The sequence below is a fragment of the Phyllobates terribilis genome, unplaced genomic scaffold (assembly GCF_046119375.1).
Source record: "Phyllobates terribilis strain yellow unplaced genomic scaffold, ASM4611937v1 Scaffold_13__5_contigs__length_258822181, whole genome shotgun sequence".
Taxonomy (NCBI): Eukaryota; Metazoa; Chordata; class Amphibia; order Anura; family Dendrobatidae; genus Phyllobates; species Phyllobates terribilis.
This window is the reverse complement of record NW_027362773.1, coordinates 28369581-28395775: the sequence shown is the minus strand read 5'-3', so window position 1 is coordinate 28395775 and position 26195 is coordinate 28369581. Positions and strand designations below refer to the sequence as shown.

At 43.1% G+C, this 26195-nt stretch overlaps 1 protein-coding gene across 7 annotated transcripts in view; it reads left to right on the top strand.

The window, feature by feature from the left end:
• TKFC (triokinase and FMN cyclase) overlaps window positions 1–26195 on the top strand; it is a 66773-nt gene that overhangs the window by 16843 nt on the left and 23735 nt on the right. For 3 of the 7 annotated variants that reach the window (XM_073658005.1, XM_073658004.1, XM_073658006.1), the window contains exons 2-4: window positions 20577–20615; window positions 20699–20888; window positions 24118–24228. In XM_073658005.1, coding sequence (XP_073514106.1) covers window positions 20610–20615; window positions 20699–20888; window positions 24118–24228 — 307 coding nt within the window. In that variant the 5' untranslated portion in view covers window positions 20577–20609. Of the gene's footprint in view, window positions 1–20025; window positions 20137–20382; window positions 20404–20576; window positions 20616–20698; window positions 20889–24117; window positions 24229–26195 lie in introns of those variants that run through there. The other 4 variants (XM_073658003.1, XM_073658007.1, XM_073658008.1 and 1 more) reach the window with 4 other exon arrangements.

Genomic DNA, 26195 nt, shown 5'->3' with positions numbered 1-26195 from the left:
CAATAAATATTATTATAAAAAAAATAAAAAAAAAACAATAAAAGTACACATATTTGGTATCGCCGCGTCCGGAACAACCTGACCTATAAAACTGTCCCACAAGTTAACCCCTTCAGTGAACACGGTAAAAAAAAAAAAAAAAAAAAACAAGCAAAAAACAATGCTTTATCACCATACCGCCAAACAAAAAGTGGAATAACACGCGATCAAAAAGACGCATATAAATAAAAATGATACCGCTGAAAACGTCATCTCGTCCCGCAAAAAACAAGCCGCCATATAGCTCCATCAGCCGAAAAATAAAAAAGTTATAGCTCTCAGAATAAAGCGATACTAAAAAATATTTTTTTCTATAAAATAGCTTTTATTGTGTATAAGCGCCAAAACATAGAAAAATGATACAAATGTGGTACCGCTGTAAACATACTGACCCGAAGAGTAAAGCTGCCTCATCAATTTTACCACACGCGGAACAGAATAAAAAAAAAAAAAAACCTGAATTGTTGGTTTTTGTTTATTCTGCCTCCCAAAAATCGGAATAGAAAGCGATCAAAAAATGTCACGTGCCTGAAAATGGCACCAATAACTACGTCAAGTCATCCCGCAAAAAACGAGCCGTCACATGACTGTCTGCCAAAATCTGGAAAAATTATAGCTCTCAAAATATGGCGATGCAAAAACTAGATTTTACAAAAAATGCGTCTTATAGTGTGTGACAGCTGTCAGTCATAAAAACCCCATATGATTCTGGCATTGCTATAATCACACCGACCCGAAGAATAAAGTCGTCTAATCACTTATACCGCACAAGGAACGGCGTCAAAAATAAACTCTTGGGTTAGGATTGGGCTAGGGTTAGGGCTGGGTTTGGGGCTAGGGTTGTGCTAGGGCTAGGGTTGTGCTGGGGCTAGGGTTGTGCTGGGGCTAGGGTTGTGCTAGGGTTAGGGCTGGGGTTGGGATTTTTTTCAAAAGTAAGAAAAAAAGATGACGATATGGCGACTAGTGTTGAGAGCAAGTGCTCGCTACTTGAGTTTGCATCGGGTGCTCTGGTATGCATTGAGTATCGTGGGTATTTGAGTGACATGCTCAAGTCTCTGCCCCATATGCTTCGCGGCCAAAAAACTTTACGGGGATTGCCTGCCATGCACGAGCGATCCCCGCATGTTTTTTTTTGGGTGTCTAATAACCGTGAAACATGCGGAGCAGGGACTCGAGCATGTCACTCGAGCACACGCTGTACATGGTGCATACCTGAGTACCCGATGCAAACTCAAGTAGCGAGCACTTGCGCTCAAGAATAATGACAACTTATTCAATATGATGACCTAATGTAAACAAATAATGTGCCGTACCTCTGGGTTCAAAATGTTCACTATACACCTTAATAAAATCCTTGAGGGGTATAGTTTCCAAAATGGGGACACTTGTGGGGGAGCTCCACTGTTTAGGCACATCACGGGCTCTCCAAACGCGACATGGTGTCCGCTAACAAATTGAATGGAAAATCGGCTCAAATTGTTAGCGGACGCCATGTTGCGTTTGGAGAGCCCCTGTGTGCCCAAACATTGGAGCTCCCCCACAAGTGACCCCATTTTGGAAACTAGACCCCCCAAGGCACCTATCTAGATGCATAGTGAGCACTTAGAACCCCCAGGTGCTTCACAAATTGATTCGTAAAAATGAAAAAGTGAAAATAAAACACTTTTTCATTTTTATGAATCAATTTGTGAAGCACCTGGGGTTCCAAGTGCTCACTATGAATCTAGATAGGTGCCTTGAGGGGTCTAGTTTCCAAAATGGGGTCACTTGTTGGGGAGCTCCAATGTTTGGGCACACAGGGACTCTCTAAATGCAACATGGTATCCGCTAACAAATTGAATGGAAAATCGGCTCAAATTGTTAGCGGACACCACATTGCGTTTGGAGAGCCCCTCTGTGCCCAAACTTTGGAGCTCCCCCACAAGTGACCCCATTTTGGAAACTAGACCCCCCAAGGCACCTTTCTAGATGCATAGTGAGCACTAGGAACCCCCAGGTGCTTCACAAATTGATTCGTAAAAATGAAAAAGTGAAAAAAAAAACACTTTTTCATTTTTATGAATCAATTTGTGAAGCACCTGGGGTTCCAAGTGCTCACTATGAATCTAGATAGGTGCCTTGGGGGGTCTAGTTTCCAAAATGGGGTCACTTGTGGGGGAGCTCCAATGTTTGGGCACACAGGGACTCTCCAAATGCAACATGATATCCGCTAACAAATTGTCGGCTCAAATTGTTAGCGGATATCATGTTGCATTTGGAGAGTCCCTGTGTGCCCAAACTTTGGAGCTCCCCCACAAGTGACCCCATTTTGGAAACTAGACCCCCCAAGGCACCTATCTAGATGCATAGTGAGCACTTGGAACCCCAGGTGCTTCACAAATTGATTCATAAAAATGAAAAAGTGTTTTTTTTTTTCACTTTTTCATTATTACGAATCAATTTGTGAAGCACCTGGGGGTTCCAAGTGCTCACTATGCATCTAGAAAGGTGCCTTGCGGGGTCTAGTTTCCAAAATGGGGTCACTTGTGGGGGAGCTCCAAAGTTTGGGCACAGAGGGGCTCTCCAAACGCAATGTGGTGTCCGCTAACAATTTGAGCCGATTTTGCGTTAAATTTGTTAGCGGACACCATGTTGCATTTAGAGAGCCGCTGTGTGCCCAAATATTGGAGCTCCCCCACAAGTGACCCCATTTTGGAAACTAGACCACCCAAGGCACCTATCTAGATGCATAGTGAGCACTTGGAACCCTCAGGTGCTTCACAAATTGATTCATACAAATGAAAAAGTGTTTTTTTTTTCACTTTTTCATTGTTACGAATCAATTTGTGAAGCACCTGGGGGTTCCAAGTGCTCACTATGCATCTAGATAGGTGCCTTGGGGGGTCTAGTTTCCAAAATGGGGTCACTTGTGGGGGAGCTCCAATGTTTGGGCACACAGGGACTCTCTAAATGCAACATGGTGTCCTCTAACAAATTTAACGGAAAATCGGCTCAAATTGTTAGCGACACCATGTTGCGTTTGGAGAGCCGCTGTGTGCCCAAACATTGGAGCTCCCCCACAAGTGACCCCATTTTGGAAACTAGACCCCCCAAGGCACCTATCTAGATGCATTGTGAGCACTTGGAACCCTCAGGTGCTTCACAAATTGATTCATAAAAATGAAAAAGTGGGTTTTTTTTTCACTTTTTCATTGTTACGAATCAATTTGTGAAGCACCTGGGGGTTCCAAGTGCTCACTATGCATCTAGAAAGGTGCCTTGGGGGGTCTAGTTTCCAAAATGGGGTCACTTGTGGGGGAGCTCCAAAGTTTGGGCACACATGGGCTCTCCAAACACAACATGGCGTCCGCTAATTATTCAAGCAAATTTTACAATCAAAAAGTCAAATGGCGCTCCTTCCCTTCCGAGCCCTGCCGTGCGCCCAAACAGTATTTTTTCCCCAAATATTGGGTATCTGCGTGCCCAGGGGAAATTGCACAACAAATTTTGGGGTCCATTTTTTCTTGTTACCCCTGTGAAAATAAAAAAAATTGGGTCTAAAGTAACATTTTTGTGAAAAAAGTTAAATGTTCATTTTTTTCTTCCACATTCAAAAAATTCCTGTGAAGCACCTGAAGGGTTAATAAAGTTCTTGAATGTGGTTTTGAGCACCATGAGGGGTGCAGTTTTTAGAATGATGTCACTTTTGGGTATTTTCTGTCATAAAGACCTCTCAAAGTGACTTCAAATGTGATGTGGTCCCTAAAAAAATGGTTTTGTAAATTTTGTTGGAAAAATGAGAAATCGCTGGTCAACTTTTAACCCTTATAGCTCCCTAACAAAAAAAAAATTTGGTTCCAAAATTGTGCTGATGTAAAGTAGACATGTGGGAAATGTTATTTATTAACTCTTTTGTGTGACATATCGCTCTGATTTCAGGGCTTAAAAATTCAAATTTTGAAAATTGCAAAATTTTCAAAATTTTCGCCAAATTTCCATTTTTTTCACAAATAAACGCAAGTGATATCGAAGAAATTTTTCCACAATCATGAAGTACAATATGTCACGAAAAAACAATCTCAGAATCAGGGGGATCCCTTGAAGCGTTCCAGAGTAATTACCTCATAAAGTGACAGTGGTCAGAATTGTAAAAATTGGCCCGGTCATTAACGTGCAAACCACCCGCGGGGCTTAAGGGGTTAAAATCTGTAATAAAGTTACTTTTTCCCCACTGCTATATGGTAGTGCTCGATCTCAAAGATGCGTATTACCATATCCCAATTCATAGTGATTACCAGAAATACTTGAGACTGGCCATTGAAATAGACGGGGTGGTTAAACACTTCCAATACACTGCACTCCCCTTCAGTTTAGCTATAGCCCCACGGGTTTTTACTAAAGTAATGGCCGAAGTTATGGCCCATATAAGAGAAAGGGACATTCTAATTATCCCTTACCTGGATGATCTCCTGATAGTGGGGAATTCGTTGGTTCAATGCGAGACCCACCTGCAGGAGACCATGTCGGTCTTAAAGAGTTTGGGGTGGTTTCTAAATTTAGAAAAATCTAGACTATCTCCACTCAAGGTACAACAATATCTGGGGGTCATATTAGATTCCAGGAAACAGCTATGTTGTCTTCCAGAAGAGAAAATTGATAGAATCCGGGAGTTGGTAGAACAATGTATACGTAAACCTTCTATGTCACTCCGTAAGGCCATGTCACTATTGGGAACCTTCACCTCCACTTTTCCTGCGGTTCGTTGGTCACAATTGCATTCAAGAGCCTTTCAGTGGGATGTGTTGTACAATAACGCAGCTTTAGAGGGGCATCTAGACCGTAAGTTTACGCTAGGTCCTCGTGCCATATGGTCCCTTCGTTGGTGGTTACGACAAGACAATCTTGCTAAAGGGGTTCCCTGGGAATGTAGTCCAACTGCAGTCTTGTCCACTGATGCAAGTGCTACAGGTTGGGGAGCTCACTTTGAAGGGAAATTAGTGCAGGGAACCTGGTCAAGCAGTGAGCAACAGTTGTCATCAAATGTTAAGGAGCTTCTGGCGGTGCAGCATGCGTTCAACGAGTTCCTTATATATTTTCAGGACCAGCATGTCCGTGTACTCTCGGACAATCAAGTCACGGTAGCTTACATAAACCACCAAGGGGGAACCCGCTCAAGAAACTTGATGAGGGTAGCGAACGCACTTCTGCTGAAAGCCGAAGATCACTGTCTCTCTCTTTCGGCTACTCATCTAAAAGGCAAGGAAAACATCACAGCGGATTTCCTCAGCCGTACTTCTGTAAAAGAAGGAGAGTGGTCCCTAAATACACAAATATTCTCCAGAATCGTAGAGATGTGGGGCCTTCCGTCTGTGGACTTATTCGCAACAAGAGCCAATCGGAAAGTGGAAAATTTTTGTTCCTTAGACCCCAGAGAAGGACCCCTGGCAGTGGACGCCTTTATGGTTCCCTGGAGGTTTCCTCTGGCATATGCCTTCCCTCCCATGATCCTGCTCCCAGCGGTGATAAAAAAGATCAGGGCAGACCGGGCCAGAGTGATACTCGTATGTCCCTTTTGGCCCAAAAGACCGTGGTTCCCTTGTCTCCGGAAGATGTCCATATCAGATCCCTGGGTTCTTCCGGAGATTCCGGACCTCCTCACTCAAGGGCCACTTTCCCATCCTCCAACCCCGAGTCTACATTTGACGGCGTGGAATTTGAGAGGGTGTTATTGACCAACAAAGGATTCCCCGCAAATGTAGTGAATACTCTCCTGGCTAGCAGAAAACCTGTTACCACCCGTATTTATGCCAGGACCTGGAGGAAGTTTCTGTCCTTTGCAGAAGTTAAGGTGGAGGAGGGGCCCCCTATTGGGAAAATTCTGGAATTTCTGCAGCGAGGCTTAGAATTAGGTCTCACTACCAGTACCTTGAAAGTACAGGTGTCAGCGTTGGGAGCTTTATTTTCTTCCAATATTGCAGATAACTATTGGATAGGCCGTTTTATAAAAGCTTTCTTTAGGTGTAGACCCATTACCAAAGCAAAGATGTCTCCCTGGGATTTGAATTATGTCTTAGATGCCTTGACCAGTCCTCCTTTTGAGCCACTAGATTTAGTCTCCCCCAAAATTATTTTCCTAAAGACGGTCCTGTTAGTAGCCCTAACTTCAGCCAGGAGAGTCAGTGACCTACAGGCCCTTTCAATATGCCCTCCATTCACGCAAATTCTGGACGATAGGATTATATTAAAACCTGATCCAGCCTTTCTTCCTAAAGTGGCCACTCGATTCCATAGAACCCAGGAAATAGTTCTCCCAACTTTTTGCTTTCCGCCCAAAAATCAAAAAGAGGAGAGACTTCACACTTTAGACGTTAGGAGGTGCGTACTAAGGTACTTAGAAGTATCACATGGCTTTAGAAAGCAAATAAATAGGGACTTATCCTATCAGGGGGCTAGGAAGGGTTGTAAGGCCTCAAAGGCTACAATCGCTAGATGGATCAAGGAGGCCATTTCCCTCGCATACTCCTCAGGGGATAAAGAGATACCGGAGGGATTGAGGGCGCATTCTACCAGAGCGGTGTCAACCTCCTGGGCGGAGAAGACAGGGCTTTCCATTGAGGAGATTTGTAAGGCTGCCACTTGGTCTTCTCCCTCTACTTTCTATAGGCACTATAGATTGGATCTGGGTGGCTCTGCAGATCTCACTTTCGGGAGAAGGGTGCTTCAAGCTGTGGTCCCTCCCTAATTTCCTTTGTCTCTGTAATTCTCTCACGTGGTGCTGTCATGGAAGACCGAATAAAGCCTTAGTTACTTACCGGTAACGGGATTTTTCGGAGCCCATGACAGCACCCGTATATTCCCTCCCTTCACTGGTGTTGTGCACTCCTGTAGATTTGATTTCTTTTTGTGCACCCTTGTGGGAAATTGATGAAAAATAATGTACTTAATGTGATTATGTTTTGTTATAACTAACCTTGGCGGTACTCTCATGCTCTGTTAACTAAACTGAGGCGGAAAGAGAGGGCCGCCCTATTTAACCTGTAGGTTTCCTGTCCTTGATGGGCGGATCCTCTCTCTCACGTGGTGCTGTCATGGGCTCCGAAAAATCCCGTTACCGGTAAGTAACTAAGGCTTTTTTTACTATAAGCCAAGAAACTAAACAGACAGGTAGTTGGTAATCAGTTATCAACTACCTGCCTGTTCTACCTGGCACAGAGCAGTCACCAACCGCTCCTGCCGGCCATTCAGCTGCTCCACAGCAACCAGACAGGTCTTCTTCTCCCATGCTCCTCTGCTGACGGGATGCTAATTGACAGTATGCTTCCTGGAGTTAGCCAGCTGTCAGTCAGCGTGACATTGGCAGTCACAGTCCGTCAACATCGCGCTCCTGCACAAGCGTACTTCACTGCAGTGCGCTGGGGCTCTTTGACCTTTTCTGGTGCATGCACACTGCAGTACTTTTCTCTGCCCACGACAAGGCAGAGAAGAACACCTGCACCGGAGCACAATACCGGGGACACTGTAGGGACGCGTCATCCACACAAAGCAAGAAGGAGGACACCATTGCAAGAAGAATGGAGGTGCCGGACCAAGACCAGCAACACCCCTCCTACTGGACCGCCCCGTAGGTTAGTATTATAAAAGGTTGTGAAGACACGGGGTCTTCCGTGGGCAGAACACTACTCAGACAACACAGAGTGATTGTAATAATTTATTGACCCACCAGCAATCACTAACATATAGAACAGTCCCAACAAATACAAGAGATGGTGCAAGCTACAGAGTCTCACCATTCCGCTGGCCCGCCGGGATTAGAGTCGTGAGATATGTGGCCAGGTGACCGGATTGTCCCCACCTGGATTCTTCAAATTGTCTCTGAGAGTTCAGCAATGGTCAATGGAGCAGATCTGTATGTTTCCAGCCAGTGCTGTGGTCCCTTAAGGCCCCGTCACACATAGCGATGCTACAACGATCCCGACAACGATACCACCTGTCAGGGATCGTTGCTGCGTCTCTATGTGGTCGCTGGTGAGCTGTCAAACAGGCAGGCTCACCAACGATCAGGGAGCAGTGACATCGTGGAAAGAATCGTTCCACGATGTCCTGCTCCTGGTTAGCAGCCTGCTGCTGAAGCAGGAGCAGGCTGGTAACTAAGATAAACATCGGGTTACTAGGGGCACACGCGCTCCTAGTAACCCGCTGTTTATCATGGTTACTACTCTGCTACCGTGAGCGGTAACCTCCCGCTCATCGTAGCAGGCTCGTAACCATGATAAACATCGGGTTACTAGGGGCACACGCGCACTTAGTAACCCGCTGTTTATCATGGTTACAGGCCTGCTGCGATGAGCGGGAGGTTACCGCTCACGATAGTAGAGTAGTAACCATGATAAACAGCGGGTTACTAAGTGCGCGCGTGCCCCTAGTAACCCGCTGTTTATCATGGTTACCAGCCTGATCGTTGGTCCCGCTGGTCACACACAGCGATGTGTGCTGACCAGCGGGAGGGCAACGACCAAAAAATGGTCCAGGACACTTTGCAGCGATCAGCGACCTCACAGCAGGGGCCTGATCGCTGCAAAGTGTCACACACAGCGACTGGTGAGGTCACTGTTGCGTCACCAAAACCGTGACACGGCAGCGATCTCGCTAGCGATCTCGTTATGTGTGACGGGGCCTTTAGGCTGTCATCCTGTAGTTTCTCTGAACAGACGCAGACACCCCCTTTTTATAGTTTACATTTGTCCTTTCAAGCCATCATTCACAGGTCAAGGGTCAGGGATCATGATATTAATTTGCAATGCTCGAATATCCACAGCTCATCCACCCCAATGTTGGCTGGCAAACACCCTACAATGATATTTAACATATCTTAGCAAACATCCATTGTTCATAGTCCCTGTATTGCAAAACTGGTAAATGATATGTTGTGAGAGCTGATATAAGATGTGAATAGCAGCCATTCATCAATTACCGATATCACCTCAAGTGATCAGCATTCAGGTTTATACGAACAATAGTCTGTGTTGAGCAACCAAAGAAGAACACGGGTTCAAAAGTCAACAGAAAAATAAAGGTATATTGCTCCTGGCCTACAGAAAGTATGTCTGGCATAATTAAGAAGAAAAGCTTTGTCGTCACAGAGGTCTTTTTCTTGTCTAGCAGACCAGGTTGGGGGCACATACAGTGGGTACGGAAAGTATTCAAACACCTTTAAATTTTTCACTCTTTGTTTCATTGCAGCCATTTGGTAAATTCTAAAAAGTTCATTTTTTTCTCATTAAAGTACACTCTGCACCCCATCTTGACTGAAAAAAAACAGAAATGTAGAAATTTTTGCAAATTTATTAAAAAAGAAAAACTGAAATATTACATGGTCATAAGTATTCAGATCCTTTGCTCAGACACTCATATCTAAGTCACATGCTGTCCATTTCCTTGTGATCCTCCTTGAGATGGTTCTACTCCTTCATTGGAGTCCAGCTATGTTTAATTAAACTGATAGGACTTGATTTGGGAAGGCACACACCTGTCTATATAAGACCTCACGGCTCACAGTGCATGTCAGACCAGATGCGAATCATGAGCTCAAAGGAACTGCCCAAGGAGCTCAGAGACAGAATTGTGGCAAAGCACAGATCTGGCCAAGGTTATAAAATAATTTCTGCATTACTCAAGATTCCTAACAGCACAGTGGCCTCCATAATCCTTAAATGGAAGAAGTTCGGGACCACCAGAAGTCTTCCTAGACCTGGCCGTCCAGCCAAACTGAGCAATTGTGGGAGAAGAGCCTTGGTGAGAGAGGTAAAGAAGAACCCCAAGATCACTGAGGCTGAGCTCCAGAGATGCAGTAGGGAGATGGGAGAAAGTTCCACAAAGTCAACTATTACTGCAGCCCTCCACCAGTCGAGCCTTTATGGCAGAGTGGCCAGACGGAAGCCTCTCCTCAGTGCAAGACAAATGAAAGCCCGCATAGAGTTTGCTCAAAAACACATGAAGAACAGTGAAACGTGGTGGCAGCATCATGCTATGGGGGTTGTTTTTCAGCTGCAGGGACAGGACGACTGGTTGCAATTAAAGGAAACATGAATGCGGCCAAGTACAGAGATATCCTGGATGAAAACCTCTTCCAGAGTGCTCTGGACCTCAAACTTGGCCGAAGGTTCACCTTCCAAAAAGACAATGACCCTAAGCACACATCTAAAATAACAAAGGACTGGCTTCAGAACAACTCTGTGACCATTCTTGACTGGCCCAGCTAGAGCCCTGACCTAAACCCAATTGAGACCTGAAAATGGCTGTCCACCAACGTTCACCATCCAACCTGACGGAACTGAAGAGGATCTGCAAGGAAGAATGGCAGAGGATCCCCAAACCCAGGTGTGAAAAACTTGTTGCATCATTCCCAAGTAGACTCATGGCTGTACTACCTCAAAAGGGTGCTTCTACTCAATACTGAGCAAAGGGGCTGAATACTTGTGACCATGTGATATTTCAGTTTTTCTTTTTTAATAAATTTGCAAAAAAATCTACATTTCTGTTTTTGGGTTTTTTTCAAGCAAGATGGGGTGCAGAGTGTACTTTAATGAGAAAAAAAATGAATTAGAATTTACCAAATGGCTGCAATGAAACAAAGACTGAAAAATGTAAAGGGGTCTGAATACTTTTCGTACCCACTGTATACCGCATTATAGAATGCTGTGTATCAGGGCTGAAAGGTCTTACCTCATATGGTAAAAACCTGCTGACAGGTTCCCTTTAAGTAAGCCTTCTTATAGGTGATGTAGAGTACATGAGTCTAAAAATTCACAAAATTTAGCAAATGACCTGATCTACTCTTAAAAATATGAACAATTTTATGACTCTCTAGTCTAAGTTTGCACTGTCTAAGAATTGGATCCACTTCAGACATTGAGAGTCTACATCCCCAAACTAACAGCCAAATGGGTCGTTATGTGGTTAGTTCAGATAATAAAACCTATCATTGGGCCAGAATTTGTGACCAAAATACCAGTGCTGAAATGTGTCCATCCACATGAGGCCTTATAGAGCCTGTTTGCCGAGGTAAAATGTCTTCTGTGTATGTGATGCCAAAATCGTATATCACAATCTGAGTATGGAGCACGATACACGGACTGGTCGCGGGTCTCCTGACAGCCTTATATATATCTATGAAAAATGCTCCCATTCATTTCTATGGGAAATCCACTTTGCTTTTCAAACAAGTTTTTTAGTGGGTTTTTTTTTTAAGAAGTTTTGAAAAAAAACCTTAGACATTGGCTGTATGTAGTAATGTACAGCGGTGTTTGAAAGTTTATGAACCCTTTGGAATTTTTCATATTTCTGCATTATTTAACCCCTTTACCCCCGAGGGTGGTTTGCACGTTAATGACCAGGCCAATTTTTACAATTCTGACCACTGTCACTTTTTGAGGTAATTACTATGGAACGCTTCAACGGATCGCCCTGATTCTGAGATTGTTTTTTCGGGACATATTGTACTTCATGATAGTGGTAAAATTTCTTCGATATCACTTGCGTTTATTTGTGAAAAAAACGGAAATTTGGCGAAAATATTGAAAATTTTGCAATTTTCAAAATTTGAATTTTTATGCCCTTAAATCCGAGAGATACGTCACACAAAATAGTTAATAAATAACATTTCCCACATGTCTACTTTACATCAGCACAATTTTGGAACCAATTTATTTTTTTGTTAGGGAGCTATAAGGGTTAAAAGTTGACCAGCGATTTCTCATTTTTCCAACAAAATTTACAAAACCATTTTTTTAGGGACCACATCACATTTGAAGTGACTTTGAGGGGCCTTTATGACAGAAAATACCCAAAAGTAACACCATTCTAAAAACTGCACCCCTCAAGGTGCTCAAAACCACATTCAAGAAGTTTATTAACCCTTCACGTGCTTCACAGGAATTTTTGGAATGTGGAAGAAAAAAATGAACATTTAACTTTTTTCACAAAAATTTTACTTTAGACCCCAATTTTTTTATTTTCGCAAGGGTCTCAGGAAAAAATGGACCCCTAAAATTTGTTGTGCAATTTCGAGCACACCGATACCCCATATGTGGGGGAAAACCACTGTTTGGGCTTACTGCAGGGTTCGGAAGGGAATAGTGCCATTTGACTTTTTGAATGTAAAATTTGCTTGAATAATTAGCAGACACCATGTTGCGTTTGGAGAGCCCCTGATGTGCCTAAACAGTGGAAACCCCTCACAAGTGACCTCATTTTGGAAACTAGACCCTTCAAGGATTTTATCAAGGGGTATAGTGAACACTTTGAACCCAGAGGTACGACACAGAATTTGATAACATTAGGTCATCATATTGAATAAGTTGTCATTAGTCTTGAGCGCAAGTGCTCGCTACTTGTGTTTGCATCGGGTGCTCACCATGTATCGCGGGTGCTCGAGTTACATGCTCGAGTCCTCTCCCCTCATGTTTCACGGTTGTTAGACACCCAAAACATGCGGGGATCACTCGTGCATGGCTGGCAATCCCCGCAAGGTTTTTTTGGCCGTTAAGCATATGGGGCAGAGACTCGAGCATGTCACTCGAGCACCCGTGATACTCAGTGCATTCCTGAGCACCCGATGCAAATTCAAGTAGCGAGCACTTGCGCTCAACACTAGTCGCCATATCGTCATCATTTTTTTTCTTTACTTTTGAAAAAATCCCAATCCTAACCATAGTACAACCCTAACCCTAGCACAACTCTAACCATAGTCCAACCCTAACCTTAACCATAGTACAGCCCTAACCCTAACCATAGTACAACCCTAACCCTAACCATAGTACAACCCTAACCATAGTACAACCCTAACCCTAGCACAACTCTAACCCTAGAGTTTATTTTTTACGCCGTTCCTCGTGCGGTATAAGTGATTAGACTACTTTTTTCTTCGTGTCGGTGCGATTACAGCGATACCAGATTCATATCGGGTTTTTATGATTGACAGCTGTCACACACTAAAAGACTTTTTTTTTTGTAAAATCTAGTTTTTGCATCACCATATTTTGAGAGCTATAATTTTTCCATATTTTGGCCGACAGAGTCATGTGAAGGCTTGTTTTTTGCGGGATCAGTTGGCGTTTTTATTGGTGCCATTTTCAGGCATGTGACATTTTTTGATCGCTTTCTATTCCGATTTTTGGGAGGCAGAATAAATAACCAACAATTCAGGAATTCTTTTTTTTTTGTCTTTTTTATGCCGTTCTGCGTGTGGTAAAATTGATAAGGCAGCTTTATTCTTCAGGTCAGTATGTTTACAGCGGTACCACATTTATATTGTTTTTTTATGTTTTGGCGCCTTTACACAATAAAAACTATTTTATATTAAAAATTAATTTTTTTGCATCAATTTATTCTGAGAGCTATAACTTTTATATTTTTCGGCTGATGGAGCTGTATGGCGGGTTATTTGCGGGACAAGATGACGTTTTCAGCAGTACCATTTTTATTTACATTTGTCTTTTTGATCACGTTTTATTCCATTTTTTGTTTGGCGGTATGATGATAAAGCATAGTTTTTTGCTTCTTTATTTTTTTTACTGTGTTCACTAAAGGGGTTAACTAGTGCCATACTTTTATAGGTCAGGTCGTTCCGGATGCGGCGATACCGAATATGTGTACTTTTTTTTTTTTTTCATAATAATATTTATTGATGGGTACATTATATTTTTATTTTTTGGGGATTTTTTTTTTTTTTTTTTTTTTTGACAGTTTTCCTACTTTGTCCCACTATGGGACTTTCACTTTTTACAGTCTGATCGGCTGTATAGCATCGGAATGCAGCACCATCCCTGTGCTATACAGCCTGTCAGCGCTGCAAGCAGAAGATACTTTGATCAAATTATCTTCCTGCTATCTGGTGACCCGGATGTTGTCATGACGACATCCGGGTCACCATGACAACCACGGGACCCGGCCTCAGACAGCGCTGGACGCCGGAGAGGAGGTGAGTATCGGCGCTTACCTCCGGAATGCTTCGATCGCAGCATTTCGGGGGTTAATGTGCAGGGAGCGGTGTGGTACCGCTCCTTGCACATAGTACCGGGTGTCAGCTGTGACGATCAGCTGACACCCGGCGGCGATTTCGCCCGCACAGCCTGTGTACGGGCGAAATCGCCATGATGTACTAATATGTATCTGGCTCTTAAGTCCAAAGGCGCAGATACGTATTAGTACGTCATGGGCTATAAAGAGGTTAACCTAAAACTACATCAGATTTTCACACAAGTCCTAAAAGTAGATAAAATCACTTCAAACAAATGAGTCAAACATATTAAACTTTCATTTTTTTTTATTGAGGAATACCATTCAGTGTTGCGTGTCTTTGAGTGGCAAAAAAGTATGTGAACCTTTAAGGTTAACAGATAATTTTAAGATTTCTGAGGATGCTCATCAGGCTGGAAAAGGTTACAAAACAATCTATAAAGCATTTGAATCAATAGAAATTGTGTACAAACGGAGGAAATTCATGACCATTATTACCCTCCTCTGGAATTGTCATCTAATAAATATCACTCCAAGAGTAAGGATTATAATAGTACACAAGTCACAAAGAAGCTCAAGGTAACCTCTAAGCAACTAAAGGCCTCTCTCACATTAGCTAATGTTCGTGAGTTCACTATCAGTGTGAAACTGAACAACAATGATGTGCGTGGCAGAATGCAAAGAGAAAGTCACTTCTCTCCAAAAAAGAACATTTGGTGCCCATCAGCAATTTTGCTAAACATCACCTGGACAAGCCAGAAGGCTACTAGAACAATATTTTACAGATGGATAAGAGCATAATACAGCTTTTTGGTTTAAGGCTATGTGCCCACGATGCAGAAATGAAGCAGAAAATTTCTGCAGCATTTCTGCATCTCCCTGGCAGAAAAAAACGCATGCAGATTGTGCATGCGTTTTTCCTGCAGAATACATGCGGATCCACATGCGGGTTCACATGCGTTTCCGCATGCAGATTGACAAGCACTTTCCAGGCAATAGCATCACTTGGAAAGTGCTTGACAACTAGGTCACACTGTATAAATCCATGCAAACAGCATGGATTTATACAGTGTGAACCGTAAAAATTAAAACAAATAAAGCTATACTCACCCCCGAGGCCCCGGCGTGGCTGCAGCGCTGCTTCCTGGCTGGTTCCTGGCTGCCGGCATATCGCGAGACAGAGCGGTGAAGGGCCTGCGGTCACATGACTGTGACGTCACCGAAGGTCCTTCAGCGCTGCTGGCATTCAGAGAGAAGACGCCGGACAGGTGAATATAAACTTTATTTGTTATTTTATTCTTTTTTTACAGGTACAATGGTACCCAGGTCTGGATGAGAGTCTCCTCTCCTCCAGAACTGGGTGCCATCCGCACATAGAGACGCATAGAAGCCGCTTGTACAAATGTACAGTCGCGGTTTCTGTGCGTCTCAATGCAAGTCAATGGCGGGAGTTCCGCTGCACTTCCGCAAAATTAAATGACATGCTGCGGATTTTTGTACGCAGCATAAACGCTGCGGAAAAATCCGCAGCATGTGCATAGAACATGCGGAATCCCCTTGGGGACCATGGGGTGCGGATTACCTAGCGTTTTACAAGCGTTTCCGCTGCGGAAATTCCGCAGCATAAACGCTTGAAAAACGCTACGTGGGCACACAGCCTGAATGAGAGGCTTGTTTTACTGCATTTACAGTTGTGCTCAAAAGTTTACATACCCTGGCAGAATTTTTCCTTTCTTGGCCTTGTTTCAGAGAATATGAATGATAACAAAAAAAAAACGTTTTCTCCACTCATGGTTATTGGTTGAGTGAAGCCATTTATTGTCAAACTACTGTGTTTTCTCTTTTTTAAATCTTAATGACAGCCAAAAACATCCAAATGACCATGATCAAAAGTTCACATACCCCATTTCTTAATACAGTGTATTGCCCCCCTCTAGCATCAATGACAGCTTGAAGTCTTTTGTGGTAGTTGTGGATGAGGTTCTTTATTTTCTCAGATGGTAAAGCTGCCCATTCTTCTTGGCAAAAAGCCTCCAGTTCCTGTAAATTCATGGGCTGTCTAGCATGAACTGCGCGCTTGAGATCTCCCCAGAGTGGCTCAATGATATTGAGGTCAGAAGACTGAGATGCCACTCCAGAACCTTTATTTTGTTCTGCTGTAGCCAATGACAGGTCGACTTGGCCTTGTATTTTGGATCGTTGTCATGTTGGAATGTCCAAGTACGTCCCATGCGCAGCTTCCGGGCCGATGAGTGCAAATTTGTCTCCAGTATTTGCTGATAACATGCTGCATTCATCTTTCCTTCAACTTTTACCAAGTTTCCTGTGCCTTTGTAGCTCACACAACCCCAAAACATCAGCGATCCACCTCCATGCTTTACTGTAGGAATGGTGTTCCTTTCATCATAGGCCTTGTTGACCTCTCTCCAAATGTAACGTTTATGGTTGTGGCCAAAAAGTTCAATTTTGGTCTCATCACTCCAAATTGCCTTGTTCCAGAAGATTAGAGGCTTGTCTCTGTGCTGTTTGGTGTATTGTAGGTGAGATACTTTATGGTATTTGCTCAGTAATGACTTTATTCTGGCAACTCGACAATGCAGCCCATTTTTCTTCAAGTGCCTCCTTATTGTGCATCTTGAAACGGCCACACCGCTAGTTTTCAGAGAGTCCTGAATTTCAGCTGATGTTATTTGTGGGTTTTTCTTTGCATCCCGAACAACTTTCCTGGCAGTTGTGGTTTTGTTGGTCTACCTGACCGTGGTTTGGTTTTTACAGAGCCCCTGATTTTCCATTTGTTAATCACAGTTTTAACGCTGCTGACTGGCATTATCAATTCCTTGGATATCTTTTTGTATCCTTTTCCTGTGTTATACAGTTCAACTACCTTTTCCTGTAGATCCGTTGACAATTCTTTTGGTTTCCCCATGACTCACAATCCTGAAACGTCAGTGGCTGGATGAAAGATGCAAGAGTCTGTCTGGATCCCAGAAACTCACTCAGCTTTTACGCGCACACACACTGATTACAAGCAAACAGGTCACAGGTGAGGATGTTGCCTTTAGTAGCCATTCAAACCCATTTGTGTCAAATTCTGTGCATGTTATCAGGCTATAATCACCAGGGTATGTGAACTTTTGATGAGGGTCATTTGGATGTTTTTGGTTGTCATTAAGATTTAAAAAGAGACAACACAGTAGTTTGACAATAAATGGCTTCACCCAACCAATAACCATGAGTGGAGAAAAAAGTATTTTTTGCTATCATTCATATTCTCTGAAACAAGGCGAAGAAATGAAAAATTCTGCTGGAGTATGTAAACTTTTGAGCACAACTGTAGGTCAGGACGGCCGCCATCATTGACTGCTCAATGAATTCTGAATATTAGCAAATTCTAAGAAAAAATGTCAGGACATCAGTCCATGAACTGAATTTCAAGAGAGTCATGTGGCAAGACAAAGACCCAAAGCACATAAGTTGTTCTACAAAAGAATGAATGAATAAAGTAGACCTGACCTTGATCCTATCGAAATATATTGGAAGGACCTGTAGTGAGCAGTTCATGGAAGAAACCTTCCAACATAGCAGAGTTGAAGCTCTTTTGTAGAGAGGACTGGGCTAAAATTCCTCTATTTAGAAAAATGCTTTGTGCCCACTTTGGAACATGGTGGTGGCAGTGTCCTTCTATGGGGCTGCTGGTGTCGGGGAGCTACATTTTATTGACAGTGTCTTCAATTCACAGATGTACTGCTATATATTAAAAGAGACGATGCTGCCATCACTCTGTGCCCTTAGTAGACAAACACTTTTCCAACAGGTCAATGATCCAAAAAACACATCTGTTGCATTTCTGAAGAACAGGGTGAAAGTGATTCAGTGGCCAAGTGTCTCTTGATCTGACCCCAACCGCACACCGATGGGGAATTCTGAAAAGACAAGTTGTCATCACTCTCCATCCAGCATACAGGCTCTAAAAGATCTCGTTCTTGAAGAATGGAAAAAGATAGATGCTCCAATATGTCACCAACTTGTTCATTTCATGCCATAAAGACTCGATGCTGGCCTTTAAAAATCATGGAAGTCATACAAAATAATGAGTGTAGTAGTTTTTGATGTGGGGTGTATTAATTTTTGCATCAACTAATTTGAGTAAAACTGAGCATTTCGAAAGTTATATTATTAACCTTACTTTCATGTTATGGTAAAAAAAAAATGGCCTATGAAACTCCGTTTTGTCAAAATATAGGAAATTGTTCTTGTGTTCAGTGAGATATTGATTAAAATTTTAATTTTCAATTGAGGTGTACTCATTTTTGCTGAGCACAGTATACAAGTCACTTGTGACAAGTTGCACTCTAAAGCCACAGATGGAATATATATGTAGATAGCATGTGGATATGTATAGCATAGAGATATGTATATATATCTCTACATGCTACATAATAAATACTGAATTGCAATTCACCATTAACACCTGCCGTGTTACAGAGGAAAAGATCGAATGTGAACATTCAAAATGAAAACAATAATAAATGTTACCTTCATTTACATTATATCCTGTTAAAACAACCAAAGGGTTAATAAACTTCCTAAAGGCTGGGTTATGTACTATGGATGGGGCTGTTTTTACAATTAGGTGACTGTTCTGGTAGATTAAGAATTTTCTGTTTGTTGATACAACCTCTTAAACCTTTTACCAAGGAAGTTCTGCACCAATTTTAATATGATTGAATCAATTTGTGAGGAAAGTTAGGGCCCTGTTCTCAAGATAGATGCTGGGTTCCGATCTATTGGACATCTATGACATATCAGATAAATATGCTATAAATGTCCCCTATGGCACATGCTGAGTGGGATTGCTAGCAGCGAGGAGTCAGTCACTTGTCCTGACACCATTCATGTGGGGGTTTTCATCCCTGGAGGGGGCTCACTTGCAGTTTTGCCTAAGAACACCACCATGAATAAAGAATGAGATCTAAATATCCTCCAAGAGCAACTTCTCTCAACCATCTAAGAGCAATGTAATGTGATGAACAATGCTTTTTCCAGTATGATGTAGACCAAGTCACAAGGCCAAAGTGATAACTAAGTGGCTCAAGGAACAAAACATTGATATTTTGGGTCCATGGCCAGGAAACTCCCCAGATCTCAATCCCATTGAGAACTTGTGGTCTATCCTACAAAAGCTGATGGACAATCAAAACACAGAAATTGTGATTAACTCCAAGTACTGATCAGGCAAGAATGTGTTGTCCTCAGTCATGATTTGGCCCAGCTGCTGATATCCAGCTGCAAGGGCAGAAAAATAAGGGTCAACATTGTGAATTTTGAATTTTTTGCATAAGCATTCGGGCCTGCTGCTGTGGGCATGGTATCAGCCGTTGCTCTCCTTGCGCTGAGCAGTGACTGAAGCCGTGCTGGCACCACCCCTATGACTGACTGAGCGAGGCTGCCCGGGGAAATAAAGTTAATTTCCTCCTGGCAGTGGGGCTCTCAGAACGCTATTAACCTGCAGATTAGCCTCATATCTGCTGGTTAATAGCGTTACTCTTTACATGGCAGGTTCCCTTTAAACTCTAAAAACAATGAAGCACTAAGATTTGTGAAAACCAAAATTTGTGTCCGGCTCAAAATTTTTGGCCGCGACTGTAAAGCACAAATTATAAAGTAACGATGGCTTTCGCTTTGTTTTTGCATTCACTTTGTGACTGATCATTGCGACACTGTTTTCAATGCTATTAATTCTAGTCAATAATATAGGACTTGTACATGACCCGGATTAATTATTATTCCACATACAAAAGTTATTGCGTCTGCCCCTTACTTTTATCTTTGTTTCTAACTTGCTTAGTTAGTGGCAGAACAATCATGATTATTTTATTAACTATGCTGCTGGTTTTCTAATACACGTTTCCTGCCTATATAATAAGCCGGCTTATTTGCAGGTTAGAGACTACCCAGAATACACCTTGGTGATTTGCACAACTCTTGGCATCCACATTGTCACATGACCACTGGTATACTCTGATCTAAGTGTAAAGTTCTCTGAGATTTGCTTTATAGATGTCCCTTGTGCTCGATATGAGCGCACAATATCAGTGAGCTGTAAGTTTCCCCTTTTATTGCTGTCATGTTGTCTTCTGTCTTGTCATTGTGTAGCATTAACTGCTGCATACTGTATATCCTGTGTTCTCCAGTCACTGCTCATCCTGCACTCATATTCTCCAGTCACTGCTCATCCTGCACTCATATTCTCCAGTCACTGCTCATCCTGCACTCATATTCTCCAGTCACTGCTCATCCTGCACCGATATTCTCAAGTCACAGCTTATCGTGCACCAATATTCTCCAGTCACTGCTCATCCTGCACGGGTATGCTCCGGTCACTGCTCATCCTGCATCGATATGCTCCGGTCACTGCTCATGCTGTGCCGATATTCTCCAGTCTCTGCTCATGCTGCACTCATATTCTCCAGTCACTGTTGAGGGGTCACCCATATACTTTGCAGTGTCGTCTACATGTTAACACTCTGTTTCTTGCACAGGATACATCATTACTGGCTGAAGGCGACTACAGTATGGAGGTTTGTGACTTATCTGCGCTCAGGATTGTCCATTCCCATCCTGTGTCGGTTCATTACTCCTGTAACGTCCTGTTCTCTCCTAGGTCAGTAAGAAGCTCTTAAACTCTGTCTCCGGTTGTGTTGATGATGTCCTCCACGGCCTGTCATCCTGCTCTCCGGGGCTGCGGGTGCTTCAGGGACACCGCGTAGTGTTACGTGCTGATCTTGATCGTGTAAAGGGACGTGTAGCGCTGCTGTCCGGGGGCGGCTCAGGACATGAGCCCGCACATGCAGGTAGTACAGTAATATATGCTGTGTATGATGACGGCTGCTCCCCTTTATCAGATGCTCATCAATCATCTTCATTAAAGGGAATCTGTCACCAGGTTTTTGCCACCCAATCTGAGTGCAGCATAATATAGAGGCAGAGATACTGATTCCAGTGATGTATCATTTACTGGGCTGCTTACTGTAGTTTTGATAAAATAACTTGTAACAGCAGGAAATTAGCTAGCGGACTAATAAACCTCCTGCTAAGTAGTCAAGAATATTCATGAGCTGTGTATAACCCCGCCACTGATTGTCTGCTTTCTGTGTACACTGCATTGGCAGAAAGCTTCCAATCAGAGGTGGAGCTCAGCATTCATAGAACTGCTAGATCTGTAGCAGATTAAACAGCAATTGTATAAAAATGACAGCAAGCAGCCCAGTAAGTGACACATCACTGGAATCAGGGTCTCTGCCCCAACATCATGCTGTTCTCAGATGGGGGAGCAAAAACCTGGTGACAGATTCCCTTTAAGCTTAGCCCCATCCAAGATGGTAACTCCGCTTTCCTATCTGGATGTACTGGAAAATTGGAAAAATATTCACAAGTGCCATGAAATTGCAAAAATAAAAGTGCAATTTCAAAATTTTTTTTTTATTAACCATGTTCACTATATGGTAAAACTGTCCTTGCAATAGGAATCTTCAGGTTAGTACAAGTTCGCAAATACCAATCATGCATAGTTTGTTTTTTTTATTTAAGTGGTGAGAAAAAAATTGGAAATTTGTAAAAAAAAAAAAAAAAAAATGTTGCTTTTGTCACCATTTTCCAAGACCCATAACATATTTATTTTTTCGGATATAGTGCTGTGTGAGGGCTTACATTTTGCACCTTGAGCGGATGTTTTTATAGATACCATTTCGGAATAGATACAATGTTGAGGCAGCCAAAAAAAATTCATTTTGCCGTTTTTAATTTTATTTCTGGTTATGCCATTTATTAATTGGATTAATTTATAATATGTGTGTATGTGTGTGTATATATATATATATATATATATATATATATATATATATATACATATATATATATACATATACACAGTACAGACCAAAAGTTTGGACACACCTTCTCATATAAAGATTTTTCTGTATTTTCTTGACTATGAAAATTGTACATTCACACTGAAGGCATCAAAACTATGAATTAACACATGTGGAATTATATACTTAACAAAAAAGTGTGAAACAACTGAAAATGTCTTATATTCTAGGTTCTTCAAAGTAGCTACCTTTTGCTTTGATGACTGCTTTGCACACTCTTGGCATTCTCTTGATGAGCTTCAAGAGGTAGTCACCCGAAATGGTTTTCCAACAATCTTGAAGGAGTTCCCAGAGATGCTTAGCACTTGTTGGTCCTTTTGCCTTCACTCTGCGGTCCATCTCACTCCAAACCATCTCGATTGGGTTCAGGTCTGGTGACTGTGGAGGCCAGGTCATCTGGCGTAGCACCCCATCACTCTCTTCCTTGGTCAAATAGCCCTTACACAGCCTGGAGGTGTGTTTGGGGTCATTGTCCTGTTGAAAAATAAATGATGGTCCAACTAAACGCAAACCGGTTGGAATAGCATGCCGCTGCAAGATGCTGTGGTAGCCATGCAGGTCCAGTATGCCTTCAATTTTGAATAAATCCCCAACAGTGTCACCAGCAAAGCACCCCCACACCATCACACCTCCTCCTCCATGCTTCACGGTGGGAACCAGGCATGTAGAGTCCATCCGTTCACCTTTTCTGCGTTGCACAAAGACACGGTGGTTGGAACCAAAGATCTCAAATTTGGACTCATCAGACCAAAGCACAGATTTCCACTGGTCTAATGTCCATTCCTTGTGTTCTTTAGCCCAAACAAGTCTCTTCTGCTTGTTGTCTGTCCTTTAGCAGTGGTTTCCTAGCAGCTATTTTACCATGAAGGCCTGCTGCACAAAGTCTCCTCTTAACAGATGTTGAAGAGATGTGTCTGCTGCTAGAACTCTGTGTGGCATTGACCTGGTCTCTAATCTGAGCTGCTGTTAACCTGCGATTTCTGAGGCTGGTGACTCGGATAAACTTATCCTCAGAAGCAGAGGTGACTCTTGGTCTTCCTTTCCTGGGGCGGTCCTCATGTGAGCCAGTTTCTTTGTAGCGCTTGATGGTTTTTGCAACTGCACTTGGGGACACTTTCAAAGTTTTCCCAATTTTTCGCACTGACTGACTTTCATTTCTTAAAGTAATGATGGCCACTCATTTTTCTTTACTTAGCTGCTTTTTTCTTGCCATAATACAAATTCTAACAGTCTATTCAGTAGGACTATCAGCTGTGTATCCACCAGACTTCTGCACAACACAACTTATGGTCCCAACCCCATTTATAAGGCAAGAAATCCCACTTATTAAACCTGACAGGGCACACCTGTGAAGTGAAAACCATTTCCGGTGACTACCTCTTGAAGCTCATCAAGAGAATGCCAAGAGTGTGCAAAGCAGTCATCAAAGCAAAAGGTGGCTACTTTGAAGAACCTAGAATATAAGACATATTTTCAGTTTGTTTCACACTTTTTTGTTAAGTATATAATTCCACATGTGTTAATTCATAGTTTTGATGCCTTCAGTGTGAATGGGGCAACATTGGGGTGATTTTAACTTTTGTGTTCTTTTTATTTTTTTTTCATATTTTTGAAACTTTTTTTTTCATTTTTTTTTTACTGTATTTATAGTCCCCTTAGAGGACTTGAAGCTGCGATCGTCTGCTTGTGTTATACAGTACATAGCAGGGCTTCAGCGTTGCTATCTATAAGAGTCTGTGATTTTTATCTCTATAAACACCAGCTACAGGCGGACTTTTACAGGATGATTGTAATGACAGGTACGGGGGGTCTTCAGCAGACCCTTGGCTGTCATGTCAACCCATCAGCACCCCGCGATCAGGTGTGACAGTGGAAGCCTGGAATGATGCACCCCCCTGCCGGTGCGTGCTAAATGCCGCTGTCCAAGATTGACTGCGGAATTTAACAGGTTAACAGACGCGGGTAGAGCACAGCTGCCAGAGGCACATGATGGCTGATTAAATCAGCCATCATGTGCGGGCTCAGCTTGTGAGCCCGCACCACATCAAAGGCAGTGACACGACATATGACTTAAGTTTACGTCACATGTCATGAAAGGGTTAAGGAAAGCCCATCTAATGTACTTGTAACTCTCACGTTTCCCTATCCGCAGGGTACGTTGGTCAGGGCATGCTCACTGGGGTCATTGCTGGTCCTGTCTTCACATCACCTCCAGTTGGAAGCATCGTAGCCGCTATCAGAACAGTAGCAGAGGCCGGAGCAGGTGCAGTCATTGTCTTTGTTTTCTATGTGTTTAGCATTAACTTTTTTCAACTTTTTACAATTTTAAAATATGATACAAGAAAAATCCTTTACAATGATATATTATCACTTGTTGTTTTTAGTAATATGACCCTTACTCACTCACCGCCATTGGATGCTAGTTATTACTGTCATTTAAAATATATTAAAAGGAATCTGTCAGCAGGGTTTTCCTATGTAATCTCAGAGCAGCACAAGGCAGGGGCAGAAAGCCTAATTCTAGTGATGTATCACTTACTGCTCTGTGTTTTGCTGTTTTCAGTACAATCAGTGTTTTATCAGCAGGAGGTTATCATGCTTCCTGGTCATCCTGCTCTGTATACCCCAGCACCACCACTGATTAGCAGCTGTCGGGTTATACAGGGTTCAGCACTCCGAGCTCTGCTACATCTACATGGCCTGGACTCGGAGGATGTAGGACGCGAGAGTCTGGAGCTCTGTGTTGGCTACTCTAAAAACCGACGAATAATGCTACAAGAACAGGATTTTCACAAACCTTTTACTATAGACTTAACAAGGAACGTCTCAGGAATCTTTTGAGACAAAAAACAAGAAAATCGGTCCTCTCTAGCCGGAGTTATTCCTCTCTAAAGCCGGCGGGATTGCAGAGCTGCAGGCCGGGAATTCCCCTGCTCTGCTTACAGCACACAGAGGCTGCGGAAACAAGCCAGCTGGACTGACGTCTCTGGCGCAGCACCTCGGCACCTGTACCCAGACCTGGGGTGACAGGGAGCCTGGAACGGAGGCTCTGAGGTTCCTGTGTTCCCTAACCAAGAGTGAGGTGTAGGAGCGTTTGCTAGGAGACGGACTGCTCTCCAAGGGAGTGACTCTGGCCAGCGGCAAGCGGACCCGACAGAGAGGAGACACAGGTGGATCACCGGAGGAAAGAATCCCTCATCGCAGCCCGACACTGTGGACCGGAGGTGTCTCAGGTTCTGGGAGAGTCGATCCTGGAGATACCGCGACTTCTGGACGACTTGACAAACAGGAGAGAGAGCCGCTGCTCGGTCTGATTGGAGCTGCACCGCGAATTGAGAGATCAACGCTGAACAGGGGTAAATCCGGTGACACATTAGCTTGAGCCTTCAACAGGCGTGATCTCCCGCCGTGTCCCGATACCTGATACTCTCGGGCGATAAGTGAAGGTGACAGTCTGCAGGAGCCAGGTAGTCTTAAGGTAACAGAAACCTTTGCCAGCGGCTGACCGGAAGCTCCGACAGTTTTTGTGCGGTGGTGCCTCCCAGAGGCAGTGGCCGGAGTACGGATATCAACCATCTTAAGTGACGTTTCCTTGGTGCATAAACTGTAGGGCCCAAGCAAGAAATAGGCTGAACTGGATGGACGCTTGTCTTTTTTCGGCCTTATAAACTATGTAACTATGTAACGTGGGGATTTAAGTGCACAGCAGCAGCAGGACCCCAGCAAGAGCTTTGTAGCTTCCAGTAGGGGGGAGCTCTTGGTGTGTGGTCCTTGGATCAATTGGTCTCTTAGGTTTTGTACCTTTGGGGAGCTCTATATCTCGTCCCCATTTCTTTATACTGCAGATTGCTCTGCTCTCCTCTGATACCTCCACTTACTTGGGGCTTTTGAGCCCTGGAGTTAATAGGGGTTGGTGGAGTCTGGTACCTAAGGTGATAATTAAGCCCTGGATTTCTGTATGGTCCCTTTTAGAACCATCACGGTTCTTATTTGACTCCCAACTTTTTCATTATACTTTGATTCTTAACTTAACAAGAAACAACTTTACTGTACAAACTAAGCTCCCCTCTTATTTCACTCAAACCACTTACCAGTCTTATGGGTATTATATTTGATTTATAAGGCTTAATGCTTGTTTTATATTACCCATGTCCTTAAATACACATATCTGCTGCAGAAAGATCTTCCTACCTGAATCCTGCTTTGTTTTCTAACCTCAGTAGTTCTACC